Genomic DNA, 26,217 nt, shown 5'->3' with positions numbered 1-26,217 from the left:
GTCCTCAGATGGGCATGGCCGAGGCGCTGCGGAGCTTGTCCCAGTCACAGGTGGGCATTGCCGAGGACATGAACACCATGGTGCGGACCATGGGGAACCGCCAGGGCTGGCAGAGCCACATGATGCAGGGGCAGCCGGGGCTCGAATCAGCTGCCCCTCTGCCCCGAGGTGAACCCCTGGGCCCAATGGGCACCGAGTGGGAGGACGGGGTGCTGGTCGCCAACCTGGACCCATCCCATGGGGTGGGGATGGTGGCCATCAGCTCCCCCGAGTTCCGGCACCTTTGGGAGAGTGGGGAATTGTCAAATGCAAGAAACACTTTTGTGCACTCTATCACTTCCTTCCGCACTGTGGGCAAACCTCCGAACCGGTAGCCCATCTCTCCGGCAGCCCCTGTCCCTCTCCTGGGTACACCACGTGCAGATGATGGGTGTGAGCGAGCACTCAGCCGACAGGCAGGGGTCAGACTATGGCATAGATTGAGGAACACTGACGCTCAGCTCTCTGCGGGTTATCATCACCTCCCTGCCCTCGACAGTGACCTGCTGACAGTGCCAACATAGTCCGGCATCCCAGAGTGATGTGACACATATCTTGGGAGGGTGGGAAATGGGAGTGGGGGGTGACGGACCAGGTCCTAAATGAATCAGGCGAGTATGATGGCCTCCCTGGCCCTCAGGGCTTGCCGGATCCTCGTCACTGCTGCCTGCCCTGCAACCTCCGTCTGGTCCTCTGGTTCCTCCCCGGCTTCGTCCTCCAGCCCCTGCTGGTCTGGCTCCTCCTCATTATCCTCGTCCCCATCCCCCTCCTCCTCGGAGGTGGTGACATGTTCCTCATCACCAACCTCCAGCATGTCGGCCCGCTGCTGTACAAGGTAGTGGAGGGCACAGCAGACCACCACAAAGTGGGTGACTCTCCGGGCGATGCACTGGAATGCACCCTCGGAGCAGTCAGGCATCGGGCGAGGCATCTTGAGGAGTCTGATGCACCGCTTAATGACAGCTCGGGTGTCTACATGGGCCTTGTTGTACCGGGTCTCCGCTTCAGTCTCCGGCCTCCGTACTGCCGTCATTAGCCAGGTCCTCAGTAGCTATCCCTCATCCCCCAAGAGTCAGCCGCCCATCCTGGGGTGCTCTTCAAAGAGGCCGGGGATGACCAACTGCCCAGGATGTAACTGTCGTGGACGCTCCCTGGGAAGCGTGCACTCATGTGCATTAACTTCATCTCTTGGTTGCACACTAGCTGTATTTGAGGGAGTGGAACCCCTTTCAGTTAACATCGGGCACCCCCAGATGGATGCAGGATGACATGCGTAGCATCTATAACCCCCTGGACCTGGGCACCCCGGCGATGGCAGAAAACCTGCTGCCTGGGCATCTTGTTGGGCTTGGTCCATGTCAAAGATGATGTAGTTTTCCGCTCGGGCACACAGGACATCCGTGACCTGTCGGATGGGCACCTGTGGGCTATGGCCTGCAAAATATCACACAGGTCGCCACTGGAGCCCTGGAATGGTCCTGAAGCATAAACGTTGTAAATCTCTTCTGCACTTTTTCCAATGCATTCACATCCTTCCCGAAGTGTGGTGCCCAGAACTATACACAATACTCCAGTTGTGCTGTTGCTTTCACCCTGGCATTTTCAGCTTCTTATTTTAATATTACTTTACTCTCCTGATTACTGATCTGCATGTTGAAAGCTGTTTCCAGGGAGGAGGTGACACTTATAAAGTTATTCCAAATGCCAGAGAATTAATACATTAGTTCTTTTAGGGATTCAGGTTATTGAGTTTCCTCTTGCAACATCGTGTCTTATAGACATGGGAGATGTTTGTTACAATAAAAGTTTGTAAAAGATTTTTTTAACAATGAGTTTCCAGTAAGTGCTATCACAAAGTAAAATATTGATGGGAGTGGCTGTTTCACCACCTAGTTTGCTTTTCAACAGAAATATGTGCTCTTCCTACCATTACAATTCCAGAGTTTGTCTCTGAAACCTTACTGGGGCTACCTTTGCAGCTGTAAAGAGAGGCTTCCTGAAGTTGGTCCTGAACTTACTTTTTACTAGTTTGTACCTCTATCCCACTTGATTTGCAACCTGAAGTCACAGTCGGGATTGACTTTTTCTAAAGCGAATTGTGAGGGTGCCAAACAGGTTCATAGGTTACAGTGCTATCTTTTAATATGGATGATAGTTGCAAACAAACTTCTTGTTGTAATTGATGATGCCATCAATAACTCAATGTTCAGTTAGTGCTTAGTAATGGCTCTTGTGTCATTAAGATTCTTTATTTAACTTGAATTACATTTCCATTTTGCAGACCGTATATTCTAGAAGTAACAAAGTTGTTTCAGCATGGTATGTATTTTACTAAATATAAACTGCCTACTGATACTGTTGAATTATAACTGAACTTTCCTCTTTTGATAGTTTGTTTGACAGAATGGTGATCGTAATTTATTTCTAATCATGCACCCATGACATATTTTTGTTTCTTTCAATCATTAAGACACGAGCTCTCCTTGCAGAAGCAACAACTCTGTCACAGTCTTATACAATATAACCAAATGGGCTGTGGTGACAGGGATGTGCTGAGAAGTCGGACATCCTCCTACGAACCCGAAAACAGGGTGCCTCTACCCAAAATAACCTGTTAAAACAGGGAAAAAAGTATCCCCTCGCCCTAGCTAATAATACTGCAAGAAAGGGTGCCGCGCAATTGTAACACCAGAGGCTGTAAGGAGATGCGCAATGGGAGAAATCAAGAGAAACTGAAGGGGCAAATAGAGGACCAGGAGAACTGGCCACCGCACCAAAACCTAAGAATCGTGGGCCTGCCGGAAGGGATTGGAGGCAGAGTCCCCCCACGGACTATGTGGCCCTGATGCTGGGAAACCTGGTGGGAAGGGACAGCTTCCCCAACCTACCAGAAATAGACAGAGCCCACTGTTCACCCCGGCGAAAACCCAAGGCTGGTGGACAACCGAGGGCGATAATCGTCAAAATGCCCTAGTTACCAAGTCCGGGAAAGAATCTTGCGCTGGGCCAGGCAGACCAAGTGCAAATGGGAAGGATACCAGATCAGGATTTACCAGGACATTGGGGCAGACCTGGCCAAGTGCCGGGCAGAGTTCAACAGAGTTCAACAGGTGGCCCTGTATAAAAACCAAGTCAAAATTGGGATGCTACCTGCTTAAAGTCTGGGTCACATTCCAGGGCAGGTAGTTTTTCATCACAGCCCCAGACAGATTTGCCCTGGAGAACAGGCTGGGAAAACAGCAGCAGAGACAGTTGCGAAGAGGATCGCCTGAAAGGACTTCAACCAACATGAGGGACACTTTGCGCGGGACTGTATTGCTTGGTTTTGAAGACAGGAACAAAAATGTAAGAAGGAAGGTGCGAGGGCAGCGGAGCACAAGAGAGGGTGAGGAGGATGGCAGGAGGGGAAAACAGATAGCGGGTGAAGGGTAGGCACATATGCGACCCCAAGAGGTCATAGACAAATTGGCCACCACACAAGCAAGAAAGCTGGCACCAGGAGGTACGAGCAAGAGGGGGGCCGAGGTGTGCCTCTCACAAGGGAGAGAGCACCAGGCACCGGGGGGGGGGGGGGGAGGTTTACAGAACATCAATGGGGGGACAGTCAGGGGAGTAAACGGGGGCAGGAGAGCAAAGAGGGGGTGGCAGTAATAGAAGGGGGGGAAGAACCATAGGGGAAACATGGCGCCAGGGTAGCTACAACAGGCCATATGTGGCGACTTGGAACACAAAGGCACCATAAGCAGCCACTTTGGAGGGTCCCTAAACAAAAGGAAACCCCGGCGCCTCATGTGAGAATGGTGACCGCGGACATTTTGGATAGTCCCCTAACAAAGAGAAACCCGGAGTGCAGGGGCACATCCACAAGGTAAGTATGGTTGATCCCGCAGGAGGGAGGGGACAAAACTCCCCCCATCAGGATAATCACCTGAAACTTCGGGGGGACAACAGCCCAGTTATAAGATCCAGAGTATTTGCCAACCTGAAAAGTATGAAAGCTGACAGAGTCTTCCTTCAAGAGACACACCTGAGGGAGAAGGACCGACTGCGGGAAATAAAAGGCTGGGTGAGACAGACCTACCATTCCTGCTATGGGACAAGGGCCAGGGGATGGCCATCTGGAGCAGATGGGAGCACTGGACGCATGGTGGTTCACCCACCCAGGTACATAACGTATATACCCGGATTGACTTCTTTGTAGTGGGGAAATCGGTGCTTCCAGGAATAGTAAGGGCAGAATACTCTACGATCATGATCTCTGACCACACTCCACATTACATGAATGTGAGGTTGGAGACGGGCTGTGCCCAACATGGGGGTTGGACATGACCCTCCCGGCCGATAAGGTTTTCTGCGAGAAACTATCACAGACCATAGACAAGTATATTACTAATAACCAGACTGGGACGTCTCACCCTCCATGTTCTGGGAGGCACTGAAAACTGTGATCGGGGGAAATAATATTCCTTATTATTGTCACAAGTAGGCTCACATTAACGCAGCAATGAAAAGCCCCTAGTCGTCACAGTCCGGCGCCTGTTCTGGTACACTGAGGGAGAATTTGGAATGTCCAATTCATAAACAAGCACATCTTTCGGGACTTGTGGGAGGAAACAGGAGCACCTGGAGGAAACCCACGCAGACACGGGGAGAACGTGCAGACTCTGCACAGACAGTGACCCAAGCTGGGAATCGAACCCGGGACCCTGGTGCTGAGAAGCAACAGTGCTAACCACTGTGCTACCATGCTTCTTACAAATTATAGCTTACGAAACACAAAGGGCTGGATTCTTCCGCCGTGCCCGCTGCAAGGTCGCCACAGATGGGATGTGGACCACTAAAGGTCCATTGATCTCGGGCAGGAATTTCCGGTCGCTGGGCGGACACAGCCGGAGAATCCTGCCCAAAGATTCAGGGAAAAGAGGGCGCCTGGGCGACAGCTAATCGACTCCATACTGGAGGTAGACCAGTAATACTCTGAGGCCCTGACTGTAGAGCTCCAGGTGGAGAGAGAGGAAGCTACAAATGGACTTTGACCTGCTCTCCACGAGGAAAGAGTGCACCAACTCCACCAGGCACGGTGGACCCTTTACAAACAAGGAGACAAGGCCAGACGCCTGTTGGCTCACCATCTTAGAAAGCAGGCAGCCATGAGGGAAATAGCTCAGAGCCAAACTAATAGTGTAGCCGGAAAAGGTCAACGAGGTATTCGAGGCGTTCTGCCGTGGGCTGTACACCTCCGAGCCCTCCGCAGGGGTCTTGGGGATGAAACAGTTCCCCGATGGACTGGGCATACGAGCTGTGGGGGAGGATAGGAAGTGGGGGTTGGAAGTACCACTAGAGGAAGTCATCGAGAGCATCAACTCCATGCAGGAGGGGAAGGCAGTGGGAGCAGATGGTCTCCCGGAGGATTTCTGCAAAATATTTGTAGTAGCACTGGCCCAGCACTTGCGGGAGATGTTCACAGACTCTCTAGCGAGGGGCATGTTGCCACCTACGCTAGCACAAGCCTCAATCTCACTGATACACAAAAAGGACAAAGACCCAACAGAATGCGGTTCCAACAGACCCATTTCGCTGCCAAACGTAGACGTGACAATACTGGCCAAAATCCTAGCCAAGCAACTGGAGAACTGCGTACCAGAAGTGGTTGCAGAAGACCAGACGGGCTTTTGTCAAGGCTAGATAACATCAAACATCAGGGACCTGCTGAACGTGATAATGACACCACCTGGGGAGAGAACACTAGCGGTGATAATCACCCTGGATGCAGAAAAGGCCTTCGGCAGATTCGAATGGAAGTACCTCATAGAGGTACTGAAGCCGTTCGGGCTTGGAACAGGGTTCACCGTCTGGGTGAAACTCCTGAATAGTGCTCCCATGGTTAGCGTACGGACGAATACCACCAGTTCTAAGTACTTCCAGCTGCAGAGAGGCACAAGGCAGGGATGCCCGCTATCCCCACTGCTGTTTGCCCTAGCGATCGAACCGCTAACGATTATGCTGAGAGCGGCAAAGAACTGGAAGGGGATCCGAAGAGGAGACAGCGAGCACAAGGCACCGCTCTATGTGGATGGCCTGCACCATTACGTCGCAGACCCACAAAGCAGCATGGAGGGAATCATGGTGCTCCTGAAAGAGTTTGGAACATTCTTGGGCTGCAAACCCATCATGAGCAAAAGTGAGATCTTCCCGGTGAATCTGCAAGGGGGAGGGGCATAGCTGGAGGGAACGCCATTTAAGCAGGCCCAAAACAAATTCCACTACTGGGGATCCAAATTGGCCATGACTGGACACGGATCCACAAGTGGAACTTGACCAGCTAGGTGGAGGAAGTTAAAAAGGACCTGCAGAGATGGAACACACTCCCACACTCCCTGGCAGGGAGGGTGCAGATGATCAAGATTATCGTACTGCCCATGTTCCTTTTCCTGTTCATATCCCTACCGATCTGCATCCCCAAGGCCTTTTTCAATTCAGTGAAAAATCGATCATGGCGTTTGTGTGTGAGTGCGGGGGTGGGAGTGGGGGGGGGGGGGGGGTGTGTGAAGAACCCAAGGATCCCCAAAAATGTTCTGCAAAGAACGAGAAGCATGGGGAGGCCTAACCCTCCCAAACCTGCAATATTACCACTGGGCAGCAACAGCAGCAAAAAGTAAAGGGATGGATAAAGGAATCGGAGGCTGAATGGGTAAGAATGGAGGCGGACTCCTGCACAGGGATGTCCCTCTGGGCCCTGGCCACGGCAACCCCCCCATTCCCACCGGCTAGACACTCAATGAGCCCAGAGGTGATAGCCACAATCCATTTGTGGAATCAGCTTCAACAACACTACAGTCTAACCGAGATGTCCATTAAAGCCCCCATCTGGAACAACTACAGGTTTGCGCCAGCCAAAATGTACGCCGCCTTCAAAAGGTGGAGACAGAACGGGGTGACGTTGACAGTTGGGGTCTTCTACACACACAACAGAGTGGGTGCACTCGAGAAACTGACAGAGTGGTTCCAACTGAGCGGGGGAAACAAATTATGCAATTCAGATAAAGCAAATCGAAAACTTCTGACATAGGGAAACAAAGATATACCCACGACCACAGCAACAAATGCTTTTAGAGAACCTATTGGACGCGAACATTCTAGCGAGAGGAAACCGGGTGGACATATTTGGGCGACTACTGGGAAGGGCATGCTCATCACTGGACAAGGGTTAAATGGGAGGAGGACCTAGGGTTTGAAATAGGGTGGGGACTCTGGAGAGAAGCACTGCACACGGTCAACTCCACCTCCACTTGTGCAAAGCTATGCCTAAGGCAACTGAAAGTGGTACACAGGACTCACTTAATCAGAACCTGAATGAGCAGGTTCTTCCTGGCGTGGAGGACAAATGTGAACATGCCAAGGAGGCCCGGCCAACCAGCCCACATGTTCTGGTCATGTCCCAGACTTGTCGGGTTCTGGACAGCTTTCTTCGAGGCAATGTCCAAGGTTGTGGGGATGAGGATAATCTTTATTGTCACAAGTAGGGTCACATTGCAATGAAGTTACTGTGAAAAGCCCCTAGTTGCCACATTCCGGCACCTATTCGAGTACACAGAGGGAGAGTTCAGAATGTTCAAATTACCTAATAACATGTCTTTCAGAATTAGTGGGAGGAAACCGGAGCACCCGGAGGAAACCCACGTAGACAGGGAGAGAACGTGCAGACTCCGCACAGACAGTGACCCAGCCGGGAATCGAACCTGGGACCCTGGCGTTGTGAAGCCACAGTGCTAACCACTAAGTTACCATGAGGCATGCCCGAGAGTGGCAGTCTTCACGCTATCAGAGCAGCCAGAACTCTTTATTGGGAGGAGGGCCAACACATTTGGCCATGCCTCCCTAATCGCCCACTCCACCCAGAGCTGCAGACTGGCTGTCCGCCCTATCAGAATTTCTCCATATGGAGAAAATTAAAGTCGCCATCTGGGGTTGGAAGAGGGCTTCCACAAAACGTGGGAGCCATTCACCAATCTGTTCCAAGACCTGTCTGTAGTCAACAGCCAATAGACCAGAGGAAGAGGGGATCCACAGAAGAACCACAGACACAATCGGGGAAACAAAGGGAGGGGAGAGGAAAGGGGGAAGAGAGGGGCGGGAGTGGGCAAAGGAGGGAGGGAACAAAGAAGCACAGAACTCAACCATCCTCAACACAAAACAGCACATGTAGTACCATGCCACACCAACAGGACCAGGTTGGAAGACCCAACGAGCACAGAAGGCATGCAAGGAAGGGGAGGGGGATCGGGAGAGTAGGGGGAAGTCAGGAGCATGGAGAAAACTCGGCACTTACTGAGAAATACAAATTGTAGCGGATGTATATAGTGAGTAGTAACCAATATTTCTTTGTTCACATTCAGCTTTGCTTTGTATAAAAAGAAAAACCCGAATAGAAATATTTTTATAAAAACAACAAAATATAACCAAATGGCATTACTGGTCGAGCTGTACCTCAGGGTGTTTTAATCGTTCAATAACTTTTGCATACCAGCAGCGAAGCATCACACAGCACTGTTTCTGTCTCTCATGAGTGTCGCCATTGCTTAGAAATCTGCGGTGCGATTTACTGGCCTTGCCGGGCACGACTTGGTGATGCAACCAGGCCGTTGGAGATTGAAACGTCTACCGAGATTCAACGGAATGTCGCGATCTGGATCTTGCCCTCACTGGACATGATCCAATGGCTCATTTAAATATGTCTGCGCCAGATTCACCTGCCGCCCGGGACCTAACAGCCACACCTGGTAGACCTCGCCAGGGCACCGTTCAGCATTGGTCCACACAAACATGGACCAGGCATAATGACAACTGGGTGAGTCTCCCAGGCTATTGGAGGCCCATGGGTGGCACCCTGGCACTCCTTCTGGCACTCCCGCTGCCTTGGCACTTCCAAAATGCGTGGGTGGCACTGTCAGGCTGGCAGGGGCACTGCCAGGGTGCCAGACTGGCAGCTCCAAGGTGCATTGGTGCCAAGTTGCTTGTGCCAAGGGTCAGGCCTAGGATGCCTTGCCAATAACAGGTGAAATGTGGGGCTGGTTTAGCACAGGGCTAAATCGCTGGCTTTGAAAGCAGACCAAGGCAGGCCAGCAGCACGGTTCAATTCCCGTACCAGTCTCCCCGAACAGGCGCCAGAATGTGGCGACTAGGGGCTTTTCACAGTAACTTCATTTGAAGCCTACTTGTGACAATAAGCGATTTTCATTTCATTTCATTTCAAATGAAGGGCGGCGGTGAGGCTTGAGGGCCCTGGAAGAAGTAATTTGGATGCAGTGGGTGGTGGGGGGGTCTGGAGGCTGTAGGGCCGCTGAGGGGGGGTCGGAAGGTCAGGCCTGCATTTAAAAATGGCGCCCTGATCCGCCAGTCATCCTGAACTGGCGAGCTGAGCTCGTCAGTGCAGGAATGATGTAGATACGGTCTCGATGGGGCATTCCCTGCCGAGACCAAAAAACATGGCAAAATAGCGTAGAATATCAGGGTCTTTCTCGGCACTGCAGGTTCAATGTGCCTGAAACAGGACTCTGTGTTTTAATTAAATTTAGAGTAGCCAATTCCCACTGTGTTTGCCACGAGTTAGTGAGAAGAATGTAGTCTTCTGATGGCACTGAAGACACAGAGTGAATCTGATATTACACCTTATGCATTTGCTTTTGAAAACTCTCATCATCACGTTAAATGGCCTTGTTCTTCCCATTCTCTGTACCCTCTCCCAGCTGTACAACATTTGTCAAGCTCTCGAAGGGGTGTTTTAGCTCACAAGATTGGCTGAGTTGGTGTCATGTGGACAAAAATTGAAACCAGCTCCAACTTAATAAAAGCAAATTACTGCGGATGCTGGAAACTGAAACCAAAGAGAAAATGCTGGAAAATCTCAGCAGGTCTGGCAGCATCTGTAGGGAGAGATAAGAGCGAACGTTTCGAGTCCGATGACTCTGTCAAAGCTAACAGACAGAGAAAGTGGGAATGTGGGAAACCAGCTCCAACTTGCTGACTTTGAGAGAATGATGATTGTACTTTATTTCTGTCATAGCCCTCACGTGGACCACGGGGAATAACTCACCGATCTCCCCGTGGGGCTCGTGGAGTACAAGTTCCCATGGTAACGGGCGGACGCCTGCCCAGCTGGGATTGATCACCGAGCCCTTTAATTGTCGTCCCAGACTGGACCGAGTGTTTTGTTAGTTCCGGACTGTGACACTTGTGTTGTGCGCTGCAGATGCAGCTTTTTAAAAAAATTTTGGAATAAATCTGTGTAAACCTTCATCTTCGTGACTCCTGGATTACTACAATTTTGAATGCTTTTTTGGCCACCTGTAACTTACTCATTGGAGTAGGCATGTACATCAACATAGTCATGCTGGCAATTAACTTAGCTCTCAACATCATTAGCATGTGGTAATGAGGCCATTTTTAAAACAATTGCATGCACACTAGAACTTAATAACTCCAACATGGTAATTTCAACATGGTGTGATTAATGCCGAGAAGTGCTTCGACCTGATTCTGAACCTGAAGTTGCTGCAAACTGAGTTGAGACCTGTGAACAGAGGTCACAAAGTTGAAACAAGTGGCTATGTGATGGGGCCAGGAACACTAATGTTGGAGTCACGGGAGTCAGTCACATGCCCATTTTCTCAGTTCTGAAAAAGAAACGATTAAATTATGCAACATTATATGAACTCTTATCTGTTTGTTTTTCTATTTTCAGTTGTCCCTAAAACTCGCACTGATGTCATGACAGTTATCAATAAAGGTTTGAAGAACAGACTGCAAAGCATCATGAAGAGGGTATGAAGAATGTTCTATGCATGCACTGTAATACTAAATATTAACCGAACATTCCCAAATCACAACACCAATGTTGAAAAAATATTACTTTTGGAGAAATTCTTAATTGCAATGTAACTTGTATTGGTATGAGTTTTCACAAAACATTAGGTAAGTGTTGAGAACTGGAGATTTCAAACAATTGTTTACAAGGATTAATAACAGAATTACACCATTTTAGTCAGAAAATGAGATCGGAATCATTCACACCCATTCTTTAGGCATTATGAGTGCCCTGAGACCTCAACATTGGCACTTGTGCAGCTTGTGCACACTTTTGGGGCCAATTGTGCCAGAAGCCATTTGTTGAGGCGTTATTGTGAACACAGTGTATGGCCAGTGAATGTGAGCAGAACAAATAGTTCATGATGTCAGTCAGCATGAACTCCCCAGCTGGTGTTCTCTTAATCTTACGCAGCTGAACATATAGGGCGCAATTCTCCCACTGCATTGAGCCTGCAGCTGATCTCGGTGTGTTGGGTGCATCGCGGGTGAGGCCCAAATGGGGCTTCGCACCGGGCACAAAACCGCGTGCACGGTAGCTCTGTTGCTTCACAGCTCCAGGGTACCAGGTTCGATCCCCGGCTTGGGTCACTGTCTGTGCGGAGTCTGCACGTTCTCCCTGTGTCTGTGTGGGTTTCCTCCGGGTGCTCCGGTTTCCCACAGTCTAAAGATGTGCAGGTTATGTGGAATGGCCATGATAATTTGCCTTTAGTGTCCAAAAAGGTTAAGTGGGGTTACTGGGTTGTGGGGATAGGGTGGAGGTGTGGGCTTGGTTGGGGTACTCTTTCCGGGAGCCGGTGCAGACTCGACGGGCCGAATGGCCTCCTTCTGCACTGCAAATTCTATGCTTCCATGATTCTGTGCAAGTCATCCAACCCAAGCCGCGAGGCATGACCTGGATCTCACTGGGTGTGATCCAGATAATCATTTAAATGAGTCGTTAGGCTCACTTACAAAGCCGCATTCTCCTGGTACCCGGGAGTCACCGGACGCATTGGCCAGGCCTTAAACGGGCCTCGACAAGTGTGATGGCCACTCTGGGAGTCTCGAAGGCAATTGAATCCCCCCGGGTGGTCGGCGACAGGGCAAGGCTCTGGCACATGGTACCTGGCCAGGTTGGCACTCCCAGGACACCAGGAGAACTTCCTGGGTGGCAGGTTGGCACTGCCAAGGGTTCGGAACTGAGGGTAGCCAAACCCATGAAAGGGGGGGATATAAAGGGTAGGGGGGTGAAGGGGTGTATGAAGGAGCTTCATAAAAGTTGTGGGTGAAGGAGGGGTCCTGAAAGGAGGGGAGTTTGAAACGGGGGGCCCTCAGTGACCACATTGCAGGGCGTGCATACTTGGTGGGGGGGGGGTTAATGCCCATATCTGCGGGGGACCAGCATTGTCTTGTCTGTGGGTGGGGAGTGTGGGGGCCCTCAAGCTCATTTGGAGATCAGGGCACCCTTTCAAAATTGAGCTCCAATGTCTAAGGAGCTGGTCTCACCGGTGAGTTCTTCCCACCACTGATGAAAACATTTCTAAGTGTGGGCGCGACTGGGGATGAACTCTCAAGGTACCCCAACAGGACCACACTGCATGTTGATGTGGTGAGCGAGCACTCAGCAGACAGGCAAGAGTTAGACTATGGCATTGATTTAGGTGCACCAGCGCTCAGTGGGCTATCATCACCCCCTGCCGTCGACAATGACACGCTAACATTCCCATACTGTGGCGTAATGTTACACAGACTCTGGGAGGCTGGAACGGGGTGGAGGAAGAGGAATGGGGGGAAGGGGGAGGGAAGGGGGAAGGGAGGTGAGGAGGGAGGGAGGTATGTGGGATGACGGACGAGGCCACATCCTATGTAAAGCAGGCGAGGGTGAGGGCTTCCCTGGCTCTCCGGCCCTCGTCCCTGCCGCCTGTCCTCCATCCTCCGTCTGGTTCTGCGGGTCTGTCCCATTCTCGTCCTCCAGCACCTCCTGGTCCAGCGCCTCTTCTACCTCCTCCTCGGAGTTGGCCGCATATTCCTTCCCCTCTACCTCCAGCACATCGCCCTGCTGCGGTGGCAGGCAGTGGAGGGCACAGCAGACCATCACAAAGTCAGCAATGGGAGGTGTACTGCAGTGTACCACCAGAGCGGTCGAGACATCGGAACAGCATCTTGAGGTTCAATGACAGCCCGGGTGGCTGCATAGGCGTTGTCGTATCGGGTCTCCTCATTGGTCACTGGCCTCCGCACTGGCATCATTATTCAGGTCCTATTCGGGTACCCCTTATCCCCTAAGAGCCAACCGGCCATCCTGTGGTGATCCTCGAAAAGGCCGGAGATGTCCGGCTGTTGCAGGATGTAGCTGTTGTGCACACTCCCTGGGAAGCGTGCACACACGTGCATGATATTGAAGTGGGCGCTGGTGAAGGGCACACCCAGACTCATCGATGAGCGCAAGGTGACATGTGTGCTATTTATTACCCCCTGGACCTGGGACATCCCATCGATGGTGGAGAATCCTGCTGCCCGGGCATCTTGTTGGGCCTGGTCCATGTCAAAGTTTATATAGTTTTCTGCCTGGGCAAACTGGGTATCTGTGACCTCACGGATGCACTTGTGGGCTGTAGTTTGTGAGATGCCGCACAAGTCCCTGCTCGAGTTCTGGAATGTTCCTGAGGTGTAGACGTTCAGGGCTGCGGTGACCTTGACGGCCTGGGATCAGTATCCTCCTCCTCCACGTGATGCCAAGTTTGCGAGGACAAGGCACAGGTTCCGCACCGTCTCCTTGTTGAGGCAGAGCCTCCTGTCTGTCATCTCTTTGAAAAGTCAGCAACGCCTGTACACCTTGGGCCATTGCCGGCCTCTCCCTTTGGGTTCCTCTCTGGCCTGATGGGCAGCTGGGTCCTCAGGTTGTGGGGTGGGTCCCTGACATGAACGACCGCCTCAAGCCACTGTCGACGCTGTTCCGCCGCCTTCTACGGTGTCTGGCCTGCCAGAAGCACCACGAGGGCAGCCTCCATGGGGCCCATGATATCATCCGTCCTGTGTAATACTTGTAAGGAATTGGGGAGGGGGTGAGACTGACAACCAGCAGTGTCTTCCACCCCAAGACCCTCAATTCTCCCTCCGCACACCACCCCCCCACATCCCCTTCCATTCGACATGCCCTGTCCACTCACCGCTGGCCACAGCGGGGGCCCCTGATCACCGAACCCCACACCCTGTACCCCCGACATCCACATGTAACATTATCTGTACCGGCGTTGGTCCCCTCACCAGTGCACACCCACCCTCTGGTTGCAGAAATGTGTCCAGTGCTGCGGTCCAGCCCCTGGGTGTTTGGATGTTGGCTACCGCATCCGTGGTGTTGCTTCCTGTAGTGCTCAGGCACTGTGTCAAGGCCTTATGGTCTGGTTGGGATACTAGGCAATAACTGCCACAAGCCACATGGCACACCTACCCACGGAAATTCACTTGGGAGCTGTGAAGCGCTCACTCTAACTACGATTGCTTTGCCTCACACGGCTGAGGACCCTGGTTTGATCCTGGGCCTAGGTCACTGTCCATGGGAGTTTGCACATTCTCCCCATGTCTGCGTGGGTCTTGCCCCCACATCCCAAAAAGATGTGCAGAGAAGGTGGATTGGCCATGCTAAATTGCCCCTTAATTGGAAAACAAAGAGTTAGGTACACTAAATTTATAAATAAAAACAGGATTGCCAATTCCCTATTAGCAATAGCCTTCAAACGCGCGGCCAGAGGCCTCTGCGGTCAGTGATAGTTATGGGTGGTCGGTGAATCAGACAGGCAGGAGTTGCCCCTGTATCGGATACACATGATCTAGGGGGTGGCATGGCAGACCCGTGGGTGCTGAGACCCCCCCCCCTCCCCACCAATGGCTGCCCACCCAAACCGAGCTGACCACCTGAGGGCTGGGGGCCCCCACCCCAACCCCCCCTCTCCCCCGAGCACTGGGGTAACAACCCCAGTGCCCCCGGGTTCATTGCCCGGGAGCGAAGTTGGCTGCTCACCTCCTCGGGTCCCCACAGCAGCCATTGTGCCAGCTTCACGTTTTTAAAAAGGAGTACTAATCGGCACCCGTGTGACCACTTGCTGGGGAGGCAGTTAGATAAGAAGGTTATTTTTTATTCTTCCTGATACCATCCCGACGGCGTGTTTTGGAGGGGACGGAGCATTGCAAAAATGGCGGTGCCCCTAATTTCGCCGCCAACGGAGATTCTCCGGTCGATAGCCAAAATAGATTTCGCCGTTGGAGACCGGAGAATCCTGCCCCATGTTTAACCAATTTATTGGAGTTCTTTGAAGGAGCCACATATACTGTGGATACAGGGGAACCGGTGGATGTACTGCACTTAGACTTTCAGAAGGCATTTGATAAGGTGCCACATCAAAGACTATTGCCCAAAATAAAAGCTCATGATTTAGGGGTAACATATTGGCATGGATTGACGATTGACTAGCTACCAGGAACAAAGTCGCCATAAATAGGTCCTTTTCTGGTTGGCAGGTTGTGACGAGTGCTGTGCCACAGGGATCAGGGCTGGGGCGTCAACTTTTTACAATTTATGTAAATTACTTGGATGAAGGGACTGAAGGTATAGTTCCTAAATTTGCTGATACAAAGACAGGTTGAAAAGAAAATTGTGAAAAGGATGTAGGGAAGCTACAAAAGTACAGAGAAAGAATAAGTGAGTGGGCATAAATATGGCAAATGGAGTACAATGTGTGGAAATGTGAAATTGTCCATTTTGGCAGGAAGAATAAAAAATAAGCTTATTATCTAAATGGGGTGAGATTGCAGAGCTCCGAGGTGTAGAGGGATCTGGGTGTCCTTGTGAATGAATCACTAAAGGTTAGTATACTGGTACAGCAAGTAATTAGCAAAGCTAATAGAATGTTATTGTTTATTTTGAGGGGAATTGATTACAAAAGTAGGGAGGTTATCCTTCAGTTGTATCGGGCACTGGTGAGAGCACACCTGGAGTATTGTGTACAGTATTAATCTCCTTATTTAAGGAATGATGTAAATGTGTTAGAAGCAGTCAAAAGAAGGTTTACTATACTAATACCAGAAATGAATGAGTTGTCTTATGAGGAAAGGTTGGAGAGATTAGGTTTGTATTTATTAGAGTTTAGAAGAGTAAGAGGCGACTTGATTGAAATATTTAAGACCTTGAGGAGTCTTTACAGGGTGGATGCGGAGAGGATGTTTCCTCTTGTCAAAGAATCTAGAACTAGGGGTCACTGTTTAAAAATAAGGGGTCACTCATTTAAGATGGAGATTAGGAAAAACTTTTTCTCTCAGAGGGCCGTGAGTCTCTGGAACTCACTTCCTTAAAAGGAAGTGGAAGCAGAGTCGTTGAATAATCTTAAGGCAGAGCTGGATAGATTCTTGATTAACAAGGTTATCAAAGGTAGGCAGGAATGTGGATTTGAGCTGACAATCAAATCGCCCACGATCTTATTGGATGGCAGAACAGACTCGAGGGGTCTGCATATGCATGTATGTACAAATGTATGTCCATAGCACCTCTACCTACAGACCTCACCAACTGTAAATAACTCAGCACTTCCACAAATTCAAATAAAGTCAGTGGAAGTAATCAGCAACCAAACTGCAAACTGTCACTTTAAATTGCACTGGTATTGGGGATGGAAGAGGAGAGGTATCTTCCTTTGCTGAATGTATGTTCAGTTGTTTAAGAGAGGCCATTAGCTAAAGTGGGAATGTTCAAATTGGTGATCCCGATGTTAAATCAGCATTAGACATTAAATCCCGTGTGATTTGTTGACTCTGCATGCTTCCAGTGTATGCTCCAAATTACCTCAGCAAGATGGTGTGGGCCCTGTTGAAAATGAGCAAAGACAGCAGGAACACTAGGAACTGGTGAATCCAGCACAATGTTGTCAATTTTTGGGGCTGCCTACTTTTCTCTACACCAGTGTTCTTCAAACTTTTTTTCCGGGGACCCATTTTTACCAGCCGGCCAACCTTCGGGACCCAACCCGGCCGACCTTTGCAACCCATGCCGGCCGACCTTCGCGGCCCACGCCGGCCGACCTGCGCGACCCACCATTTTCTCTTACCTTGTTAGCTGCTGACAAAAATGGAGGAAATGGTTTTGGGTCCCTTTGGACCTTGTACACGCTCCTCCAATGAAACCTGTTGGATGAAGGTGAAGCCTTCCGGTGTCGGAAAGTTTGGAGACTCCATCTGTCCAAAGTTCTGAATTTTTTTACTGTAAAATTTTATCAAATAAACCCCCCCCCCCCCACTTGTAAAAAACAATAAAAAATAAAATGAGTAAAATAAATGAAAAAAATGAATAAACCCCCCCCGAACTTGAAATAAAATGAATAAAATAAATGAAAAAAAAAAAATAATTAAATGAATAATATAAATGAATAAATGAATAAAAACCACTGCAGAACTTGTAAAACAAAAAGCTGCAACCGTTTAAAAAAATAGCGGCCGCACTGCGCATGCGTGCCCGATTATTGGCGCGCATGCGCAATGCGGCGGAATTATTTTTTTTTGACCATGCTTGCGGCCGCTTGCAGCCGGCGTTATGAAAAGCTGGCTGCTGCGCGGGGATTTGGGCGATCGGGAGCGCCGCGGACAACGGCTCCGCAACCCTCCCGACACCCGCCCACGACTCCCCCGCGGGTCGCGCCTCCGACTTTGAAGGACACTGCTCTATACTGATGTTTCACATCATGTTCAGACAGAAACTTTATTCAGGCAATTTCTCTTCATAGGTCCATTTTATCATCTGTCAATGTGACTGTTTACATCAAATGAAAGTCAATCAGTTGCATATTTTACAAAAATAAATGATTGTAGTCTTGAATGCTTTGCAATGTATCCTACGAACAGCAGAAATACTTCACCCAAAACGAATTATTTTCAGGGCAGTGTCTGTTGCTGTGTCGATAAAAATAGGTGTGATTTTGTATACAACAGTAATGCCCCACAAACAGCAATGAGATGAATTATTGTTCAATCTATTTTGGGTGGTTTTATTAGGCTGGAGTGCGAGAAGTAGAACATTTTGCCACAAAGGATCTAACAGAAAAATAGTGGCAGTACAGAAATAAGGAATCTGTCCATTTTCAATTTAGCTCAGCTAAGATTGGTTAAAAGTCTCAAGTTCAAATTACACCTTGATATGACTTCAAACGCTTCAAAATTGATTCCTTGATTAACATAAATAATGGGCCCACACACTGCCTGCACTTGGGGCCAAATGAGTTGAATCGATAATATGAGAAGAGTTAATTTGTCTGACTGACTGACTTAGGAGTAATGCAAACAGCCAGATTGACACTTCTTTGGAAAAATATCAATGGATCTTTGAACAGAAATTGCTCGAAGCAAGTTTCTATGTAAATATTTTGCATCCACACAACCAGTGGAGACAAAGAGGTCACACAGCTCTCTTGTGCTCCTGGCACCAGTCTCATGATACACAAAAATACCAGGGCTGCAATGCTCCAGATGGTGACTTCCAAGAGAAGCATATCCAACATGCTGGATATTTGGTGTTGGATATTTTTACCATTGAACATATGTCAACTCAATGCAGAGACACCTGCATTGGAGGTCATGAACTTTTCCATAGAATTCATACAGTACAGAAGGAGGTCATTCAGCCCTTCGAACCTGCAACAACTCCGAAAGAGCACACGACCTACACCCACTCTCCCACCCTAACCCTGCAGCCCCACTTAGTAGGGGCTGTTTAGCACAGGGCTAAGTCGCTGGCTTTGAAAGCAGACCAAGGCAGGCCAGCACGTTTTACGATGACGTGAATAGGCCGACCCCCAGCTTGGCACTGGAGCTGTTCACGTCGCTCCAGCCGCTGATCCCGGCGTGAACTGGGCGCTGCGGGATCTGCGCATGCGCAGTGGCTTCCTTCAACGCGCCAACTCCGTGCAACATGGCGCAGGACTACATGGGCCGGCGCGTAGGAAAGGAGGCCTCAGCCAGAGAGGCCGGCCCGCCGATCAGTGGGCCCTGATCGCGGGCCAGGCTACATCGGGGGACCCCTCCGGGGTTGGCCATCCAGCCCCCCCCCCCCCCCCCCACAGGCCGCCCCCGACCCTTCTACGCCGAGGTCCCATCGGCTGAGAGCAGGTGTGGACAGCGCCAGCGGGCCGGCCGTGTAGAGCGGCCTGCGACCAGCGCCGCGCCAACCATGCCGGTGCCAATGGTGCTGATTCTCTGCTTTGCGGAGAATCGCGTGCCGCCGCCCGGGCGGCGTGGCACTGTTCGCACCGGTTGCGGGGTTCTCCAGCCTGGCCCCGGGCTGAGGGAATCCCGCCCCCCATTTTTGACAGCAGGGGGAAGGGCTTGTGAATCACATAGGTGGAAAACTTGAACTCAGTCGGACATTTGAAATTATCTAAATTAAAGAGATACCATTTTCACGACAGGAATGCCTTAACTTGCAGTGTGGGAGACACAAATTTATGGAGGAAGCGTAAATGCTCTTAAAGGGAGGGTTGGTCTATTTAAATGTCATGAACTGAAGTTATTTAAATACCCAACCCTTAATATTTAAAACAAAAAACAGGCAGCTGCTTTCTGTTGGGAGTAAAAAAAGACGTCCACTGCTGAGCTCCTCCACATTAGTCCTCAACACCGGGGCCCCGCAAGGATGTGTTCTCAGTCCTCTACTGTACTCCCTATACACAAATGACTGTGTGGCAAGATTTAACTCCAACTCAATCTCTAAGTTGCGGATGATACGACTGTGGTGGGCCGTATCTCAAACAATGACGATTCAGACTACAGGAGGGAGATAAATCACTTGCTGGCATGGTGTACCGAAAACAACCTCTCTCTAAATGTCAGAAAGACCAAGGAACTGATCATCGACTTCAGGAAGCTTAGCATAACACACACTCCCGTCTGCATCAATGGCTCCGAAGTGGAGATGGTCGATAGCTTTACGTTCCTGTGGGTCACCATCACCAACAGTCTGTCCTGGTCCACTCACGTTGCTGCAACAGTCAAGAAAACCCAACAACGTCTCTACTTCCTACGGAAGCTAAAGAAATTTAGCATGTCTGCATCGACTCTCACAAACTTCTATAGATGTGCGATAGAGAGCATCCTATCCGGCTGCATCACAGCCTGGTATGGCAACTGCTCGGTCCAAGATCGCAAGAAACTGCAGAGTGTGGTGAACTCAGCCCACGCATCACACAAGCTTGCCACCCTCACATTGATTCTGTCTACACCTCCCGCTGCCTCAGGAAGGCAGACAGTGTTATCAGAGACCCTCCCACCCAGGCATTGCTTCTCCAGACCCTTCCATCGGGCAGAAGGTACAGAAGTCTGAAGACCCGCACATCCAGACATAGGAACAGCTTCTTCCCCATAGCTACGAGACTCCTCAATGACTCCCCCTCAGACTGATCTGTTCCCTGTAAGAGCACTATTCCAACACCCTATGCTGCTCTTGCTCATGTATTTGCTCTGTTCTGCCCCTTGTGCCGCACTGTAACTGATCATTGTTTGTCGATGTGCCATTTGTCAATGTTCTCCGTTGATTATTCTCTTTGTCTACTATGTACGTACTGTGTATGTTTCCTTGGCCACAGAAAAATACTTTTCACTGTACTTGGGTACCTGTGACAATAAATCAAATCAAATCAGATGTATTGATTGACAGGCCATCCGGTGTAGCTTAGAAAGAAAATTAGCCATCTGTTCCTGCAGTTTCAAATGATTTCATTTTTGGCATTTCCGAAAGACTGTTATGACAACAGGACCCATTGTTGATGCTTCGCTGAGTTTCAAAAATCCAAATACACTTTTCTCCAAGGGAGCTGAGTTCACATTTTGATTGACAGTTTTATGAGGCTACTAAAGGGTTAGATTTTTTGATGTGTTTAGTGAGTAGTGTTTGCTCTTCTGACAGATTGACCACTTGTGGTGATTTGAATTTTTTGAATGGGTTTCATGAATAACAGTTTTTTTTCAGTAAAATGTCTGGGTGAATGAGAACTCTCTTCGATTACTCAGAGTTTACTTTTTCATCTACAACGGGTGGTACGGTAGCACAGTGGTCAGCACTGTTCCATCACAGGTCCAGGGTCCCAGGTTCGATTCCCGGCTTGGGTCACTGTCTGTGCGGAGTCTGCACGTTCTCCTCCTGGCTGCATGAGTTTCCTCTGGGTGCTCCGGTTCCCTTCCACAGTCCAAAGACGTGCAGGTTAGATGGATTAGCCATGCTAAAATTGCCCTTAGTGTCCAAAAAAGGATAGATGGGGTTACATGGATAGGGTGGAGGTATGGGTTGAAGTAGGGTGCTCTTCCAAATGGCCTGCTCTTCCAAATGGGCCGAATGATCTCCTTCTGCGCTGCAAATTGTTTGATTCTATGATATGGCTCCTGAGGTCTGCCCATAGTGGTTAGTAGGTGGGTGGCAATGGTGATGCCCTGGGTGTATGAGGGGGGCATAGAGGTGGCATGGGGTGTGAGAGTCATGAAGGTGGAATGATGGGGGGTGAGTGCCAGAAGGCCTAACAGCCTTTTATACAACTGGGCCGAAGTCTCAGAGACTGAAGTCTTCTAACCAGCCCACCTTGGCACTTGCCACTTCAGTGACCGCCTCCAAACAGCCTCTGGGGACAGCAGGCCCAACCCGATCTTGCCCCTGCCTTCCCAGGACAACAATGGTGGATGGGCTCCCCTTTAAAAGAGACAGGCTTTCCAAATAAAGGTATTTCCCAACTCGAGTTGTCCATCTCCATGGTGAAAATCTGGCTCTCGGGGTTAGCATCCAGAAATCATTCAAGGTGACAGGATAAGTTGAGCTGGCTATTCAAAAATCAAATGCATCTTGACTTTATAAACAAGTCATGGAGTATGGATAGTTTTCCACAAGTCTCTGATCGTAAATTTCTTCTGAAATCCTTCTTCAGCTGCAGAGTTGGACATCTTTGCTCGGCTGTTGGCTCTGAGGATTTTCTGCTCCTGTTGATAAATTTTGCATTGGTAAAAGATACATCTTTTGGATGGTGTGGAATCACAATACCCAGCATTCATTACTGCATTTTGACAAACAAAAATAACGCTAAAAATAATGTGTTATGCACAGATCACTGAGGGTTCACAGCAAATGGAGGGAATCCATAGGTAAAGCTGACAAGAAATTGAGCTGTATTAATAGAGAATTGAGTGCGCACTATTCTGCAATGATAAAGATCATTCGTTGGAATGGACCTTGAGCCCTGCGCCCAGTTTTGGTCCCCTCACATGATATATGTGCCTTGGAATGCTAAAAGAATGAAACTAGTTTAAAGAACCGTACTTTCACGCATGCAACTTAAAGAGCTAGGTCGATCGAGCAGCGTAGGCTCCAAGTGATCTGCTATTGATTTATAAAATAATAATAATGAAAGACTTGCATAGCGTACCTATTGGTAGATTATTTCAATTTGACCCATCAGGATGAACCAGGGACAGAAGATCAAATTACACTAAGCGTGGGAATGGGCTGGATATTATGTGGCTTTTCTTTCCCAGAGCACAGTGTGTGGGAGTGGTGGCTCTCTGCCTGCCTTCAAGAGGGAGATGGTTGGACTGGTTCATGACTGCATCAGGGATTGCATTGCACTGATGGTGTGAAGGTTTAACAGGTAACGTTTGCTCTCCTGGACTGGTTTCAATCATCTGAGGAATTCCAAGAGGAATTTTCAAGATTTCTTTCCGTCTATTGGACTTGGTGTTTTTCTTGTTTTTTCCCATCTCCCTTGGGATTATGTGATTGCAAGTGTGTGGGGGTTGGGGTGGGTGGGTGGGGAGTGATGGTGGATTCAGCGCGTTTAGTCATGATTCTCTTGCTATCATGAGTGTGGGTCAGGCTTTATGGACCAGCTGGTCTTTTCGTGCTTGTCATTTTTGTATCAGACAGAAGTCATGAAAAGAAAATACAGAAATATTGTTTGCAGCATTTTATACAATTTAAGCCATTACCATGAAAATTCTGAGCTTTCTGTCTTAGAGGTGAGTTTTTTTTTGTGTTTTTTAGAGTTGTTGGAGTTTGTGCCTGAGAGGGATATTTATCAGATGCTTTGCTGTTGAACTCGGTTATTGGGCAGAATTAGACTGACCTCTGCTGGTGGATTGAGAGGCGGGCTGGGTGATAAAATAGTAGGGGGCCACGTCGGGATGGTTCCCTGACTGTGGGGAAGCTTCCCAGAGGCTGCCTGTTAAAATGTCATTGGCAGCCAATTTGCATAAATGGAGACCCATTGAAGGCCATTTAGTGGGACTACTGGCATTTTGCTGAAGGCGGAGCAGCTCCTGAACCAGTGGGGACTGTGTCACAAATCTCTTTTTTTATACCCATCTGAGAAGGCAGGCACGCCTCATACAGAAGATGGTACCTCTGTCAATGCAGCACGCCCTCAGTACTACTCTGTAATGCCAACCTAGATTTTGTGCTCAAGAGTCTGGACATCCCCAGCCTCCTGATTCAAGTGAGAGTGAGACCAATGGAACCTCAACTGTTGTGATAGATATTAACAAACCATCTCATTGCTCAAAGATCTATTAGTAATGTCACTTAAAGTAATTTACATCATGAAGTACTTTGAGATTTTTTGAGAAATAGTATGGAGATTGCACAGAAGTGCGATTTTTCTTTGAATTAAGCCGAGGATAGCGTGTACAAACGGTTTTGGAATTATTTGAATGTTTTCATAGTTAATTAAAATGATTTAACCGTGTAACAACGTTGACTAAATTGTTACACAATATGCACAACATCAACAGTGTTTATCTAAATCTGTGCATTGGCAAATGCAAGGGTATCTTGGAAGTAATTGTTATTGTTAATTTCCCATCAGTATTCAAGTGCCAGTAATTACATTGGTGTCATTTTGGTGATTTGTTTTCAGATTGAGAGAATAGAGGAACTGGCACCTGAAATAAAAATGAGACGGCAAGACAAACTAAATGAGGTAGACATTTTCTGCAATCAACTAGTGAACTTGACTAATGGGATTAATATAACCTCTGTCCACTGAATAAAGGAGTTGACTCATTTACTTCTTTCAGTTCCATGAAACAAAGAACAAGAGTAGGTGAGTCAGTCCCTCGTGCTGGGCCTGTCATTTAGGCAGATCATGCTGACCTGGAACTCAATTCCATTTACTTACCATTGTTCCACATCTATAGCCTTAACTAAAAATATCTCAAACTTCAAAATTCCAATTGACTCAGCAACCACAACCGATTTCTGGAGTTTTCGGGATTTTCACATGAAATCCCGACTGGGATTTTGCAGTGTTCCTGCAGGTGTTGGGAGTCAGTTTAGGTGCCTGGTTCTGTGGCATTGGGCTAGGTTGGAGGTGGGGTTGTGGCTAACACTCCAGACAGGACTGGAGATCCTCCCCATGCCCACCTAGGTGGACGAGCAGCTACAGGGTACCCCATAAAGCACCCCCCCACCCTCCTCTACTATTCCACCTTCCCCACAGTGGTGGCTGGTTACAAAAGCTATTTTTTAAATGTAGAGAGGTCACACTCTATCTCTCTTTCACTTACCCTCCATTGCCACTTGCTGCTTTTTGAAGGTGGAAGGTCTCTCGCTCGTCCTTTAGCTTTGTGAACCTCATTAATTAGAGGGCAGGCCCATCTCCAGGCCAATTAAGAGGGCATGTATGTGAAAATCAGAATGCGTAACTGTTTCTCCCCATGGGGGGTGAGGGGCAAGGAATAATCCTGACCTCTGGAGTGAAAATCTTGCCCAAAGTGTTATTTCTCATTCTGATGAGGAGTGTTACCCGGGCTTTGGTATTAGGGCCACTGATCTTTGTGGTAGATGTTAATGATCTAGGCTTGGATATAGGATGCATGATTTCAAAGTTTGAAGATGATACAAAGCAGGAAATTATATGAAACAGTGAGCAGAACAGCTGTATTATCTTTAGCAGGATGTAGAAGGACTGGTGAATTGAGGAGACTCAAGACAGATGAAATTTACTGCAAAGATGAATTTTGGAGTGAAGAATAATCTGTGGAGGAGTTTGGATTTTTAAAAATGATCGAACAATATTCTAACATTCAAAGCTTAATTCAGAAATTACTTTTTATCATTTCAATCTGACATTAAGATCCTAGTCGGCCATAGTAGGTTAGTCAGTTTTGTTGGAAGATGGCCATTTTTGACAGCGTTTCTTGGCTCTTCTTCAAAACTGAACAATGAATAAGGTTATTTGGTGAACTGCACAATGCTAGAGATTAACACAGCATTATAACTATGTAAAGAAGTAGCACGAAAACAATAGGTGGAATTTGACAGCCCTGTCATGGTTAGAGTGAGGCTGTTAAATATGGCGAAACATTCAAATATCCATTGACTTTGACGGAACCGTAAAATCTTGTCCGCATAAAATTCTACCCAGTAACATAGGAATGTGAGAGATCAGCTCTCAAGTAGTTAAATACATTCAACATGGGCAAGAGGGGTCAAGCAATTTGACACTAAACTAAAATCCCTGTTAAGTTAAACAAGTGACCAATATCGTGGACTACCTATGCAAAAATTTACAACTGCTACTTGAGTACTTCATGAAGCATGGCATATCTTTATGCAGCCCTTGGAATAGTTTGAATGGTCTTTTTGATCTAGCACGTGTCGCAGAAAAGCCTGTAGCAATTGTTCACTGCTTAATGTTCACTGATAATCACAAAGGCCTTTGATGCAGTCATCAAAGCAGGAAACAGCAAAGCCCATCGATTTGTCCTGTTAAGACCAGTAACATGGACACTGTAATTGCTGATAATACCACAAATATATTTCCATAACCATGTCCAAGTTCCCCTCCCAGTCACGCACCATCCTGACTTGGAGATGTATCACTGTTCATTCATTGCCACAGAGTGGACATTCTGGAACTCTCTACCTAACAACAATGTGGGTGTACCTACCTCACACAGACTGCAGTGGCTCCAGAAGGTAACTGCTGAATATCAATTAGGGATAGGTAATAAATGTTAGTAAAGACTACACCCCGTAAATGAACAACAGAAAGCTACAGGTGTTCTTTGTTCTCCTTTGGGCTTTTTGCACAATTATATTGTACGTTGCATAATTGAATATACAGGGGATAGTTTGTGCCATTTTGAACTCTCATAGAAGAAGAGTCAGAGATAAATGAAGGGGACAATTTTCAGCCCGCGTTAGCCATCAGTGAGAAAGGCGATGCGGATGCAAAATATGCCGTATTACGATCCTGGAACAGACCCCAACAGTGGCTAGGATACTGGACAGAAACCCCAATATTTAATTTAATTTTGTAA

At 48.5% G+C, this 26,217-nt stretch overlaps 1 protein-coding gene across 3 annotated transcripts in view; it reads left to right on the top strand.

Annotated features, from left to right (window-relative positions):
- LOC140422922 (uncharacterized) overlaps positions 1 to 26,217 on the top strand; it is a 181,815-nt gene that overhangs the window by 123,894 nt on the left and 31,704 nt on the right. For 2 of the 3 annotated variants that reach the window (XM_072507739.1, XM_072507738.1), the window contains exons 5-6: positions 2,321 to 2,358; positions 10,781 to 10,860. In XM_072507739.1, coding sequence (XP_072363840.1) covers positions 2,321 to 2,358; positions 10,781 to 10,860 — 118 coding nt within the window. Of the gene's footprint in view, positions 1 to 2,320; positions 2,359 to 10,780; positions 10,861 to 23,810; positions 23,874 to 26,217 lie in introns of all 3 variants that reach the window. The other variant, XM_072507737.1, reaches the window with a different exon arrangement.

This window comes from Scyliorhinus torazame, chromosome 1 (genome assembly GCF_047496885.1).
Source record: "Scyliorhinus torazame isolate Kashiwa2021f chromosome 1, sScyTor2.1, whole genome shotgun sequence".
In the NCBI taxonomy this organism is placed as follows: Eukaryota; Metazoa; Chordata; class Chondrichthyes; order Carcharhiniformes; family Scyliorhinidae; genus Scyliorhinus; species Scyliorhinus torazame.
This window is presented reverse-complemented; position numbering and strand designations above follow the sequence as displayed.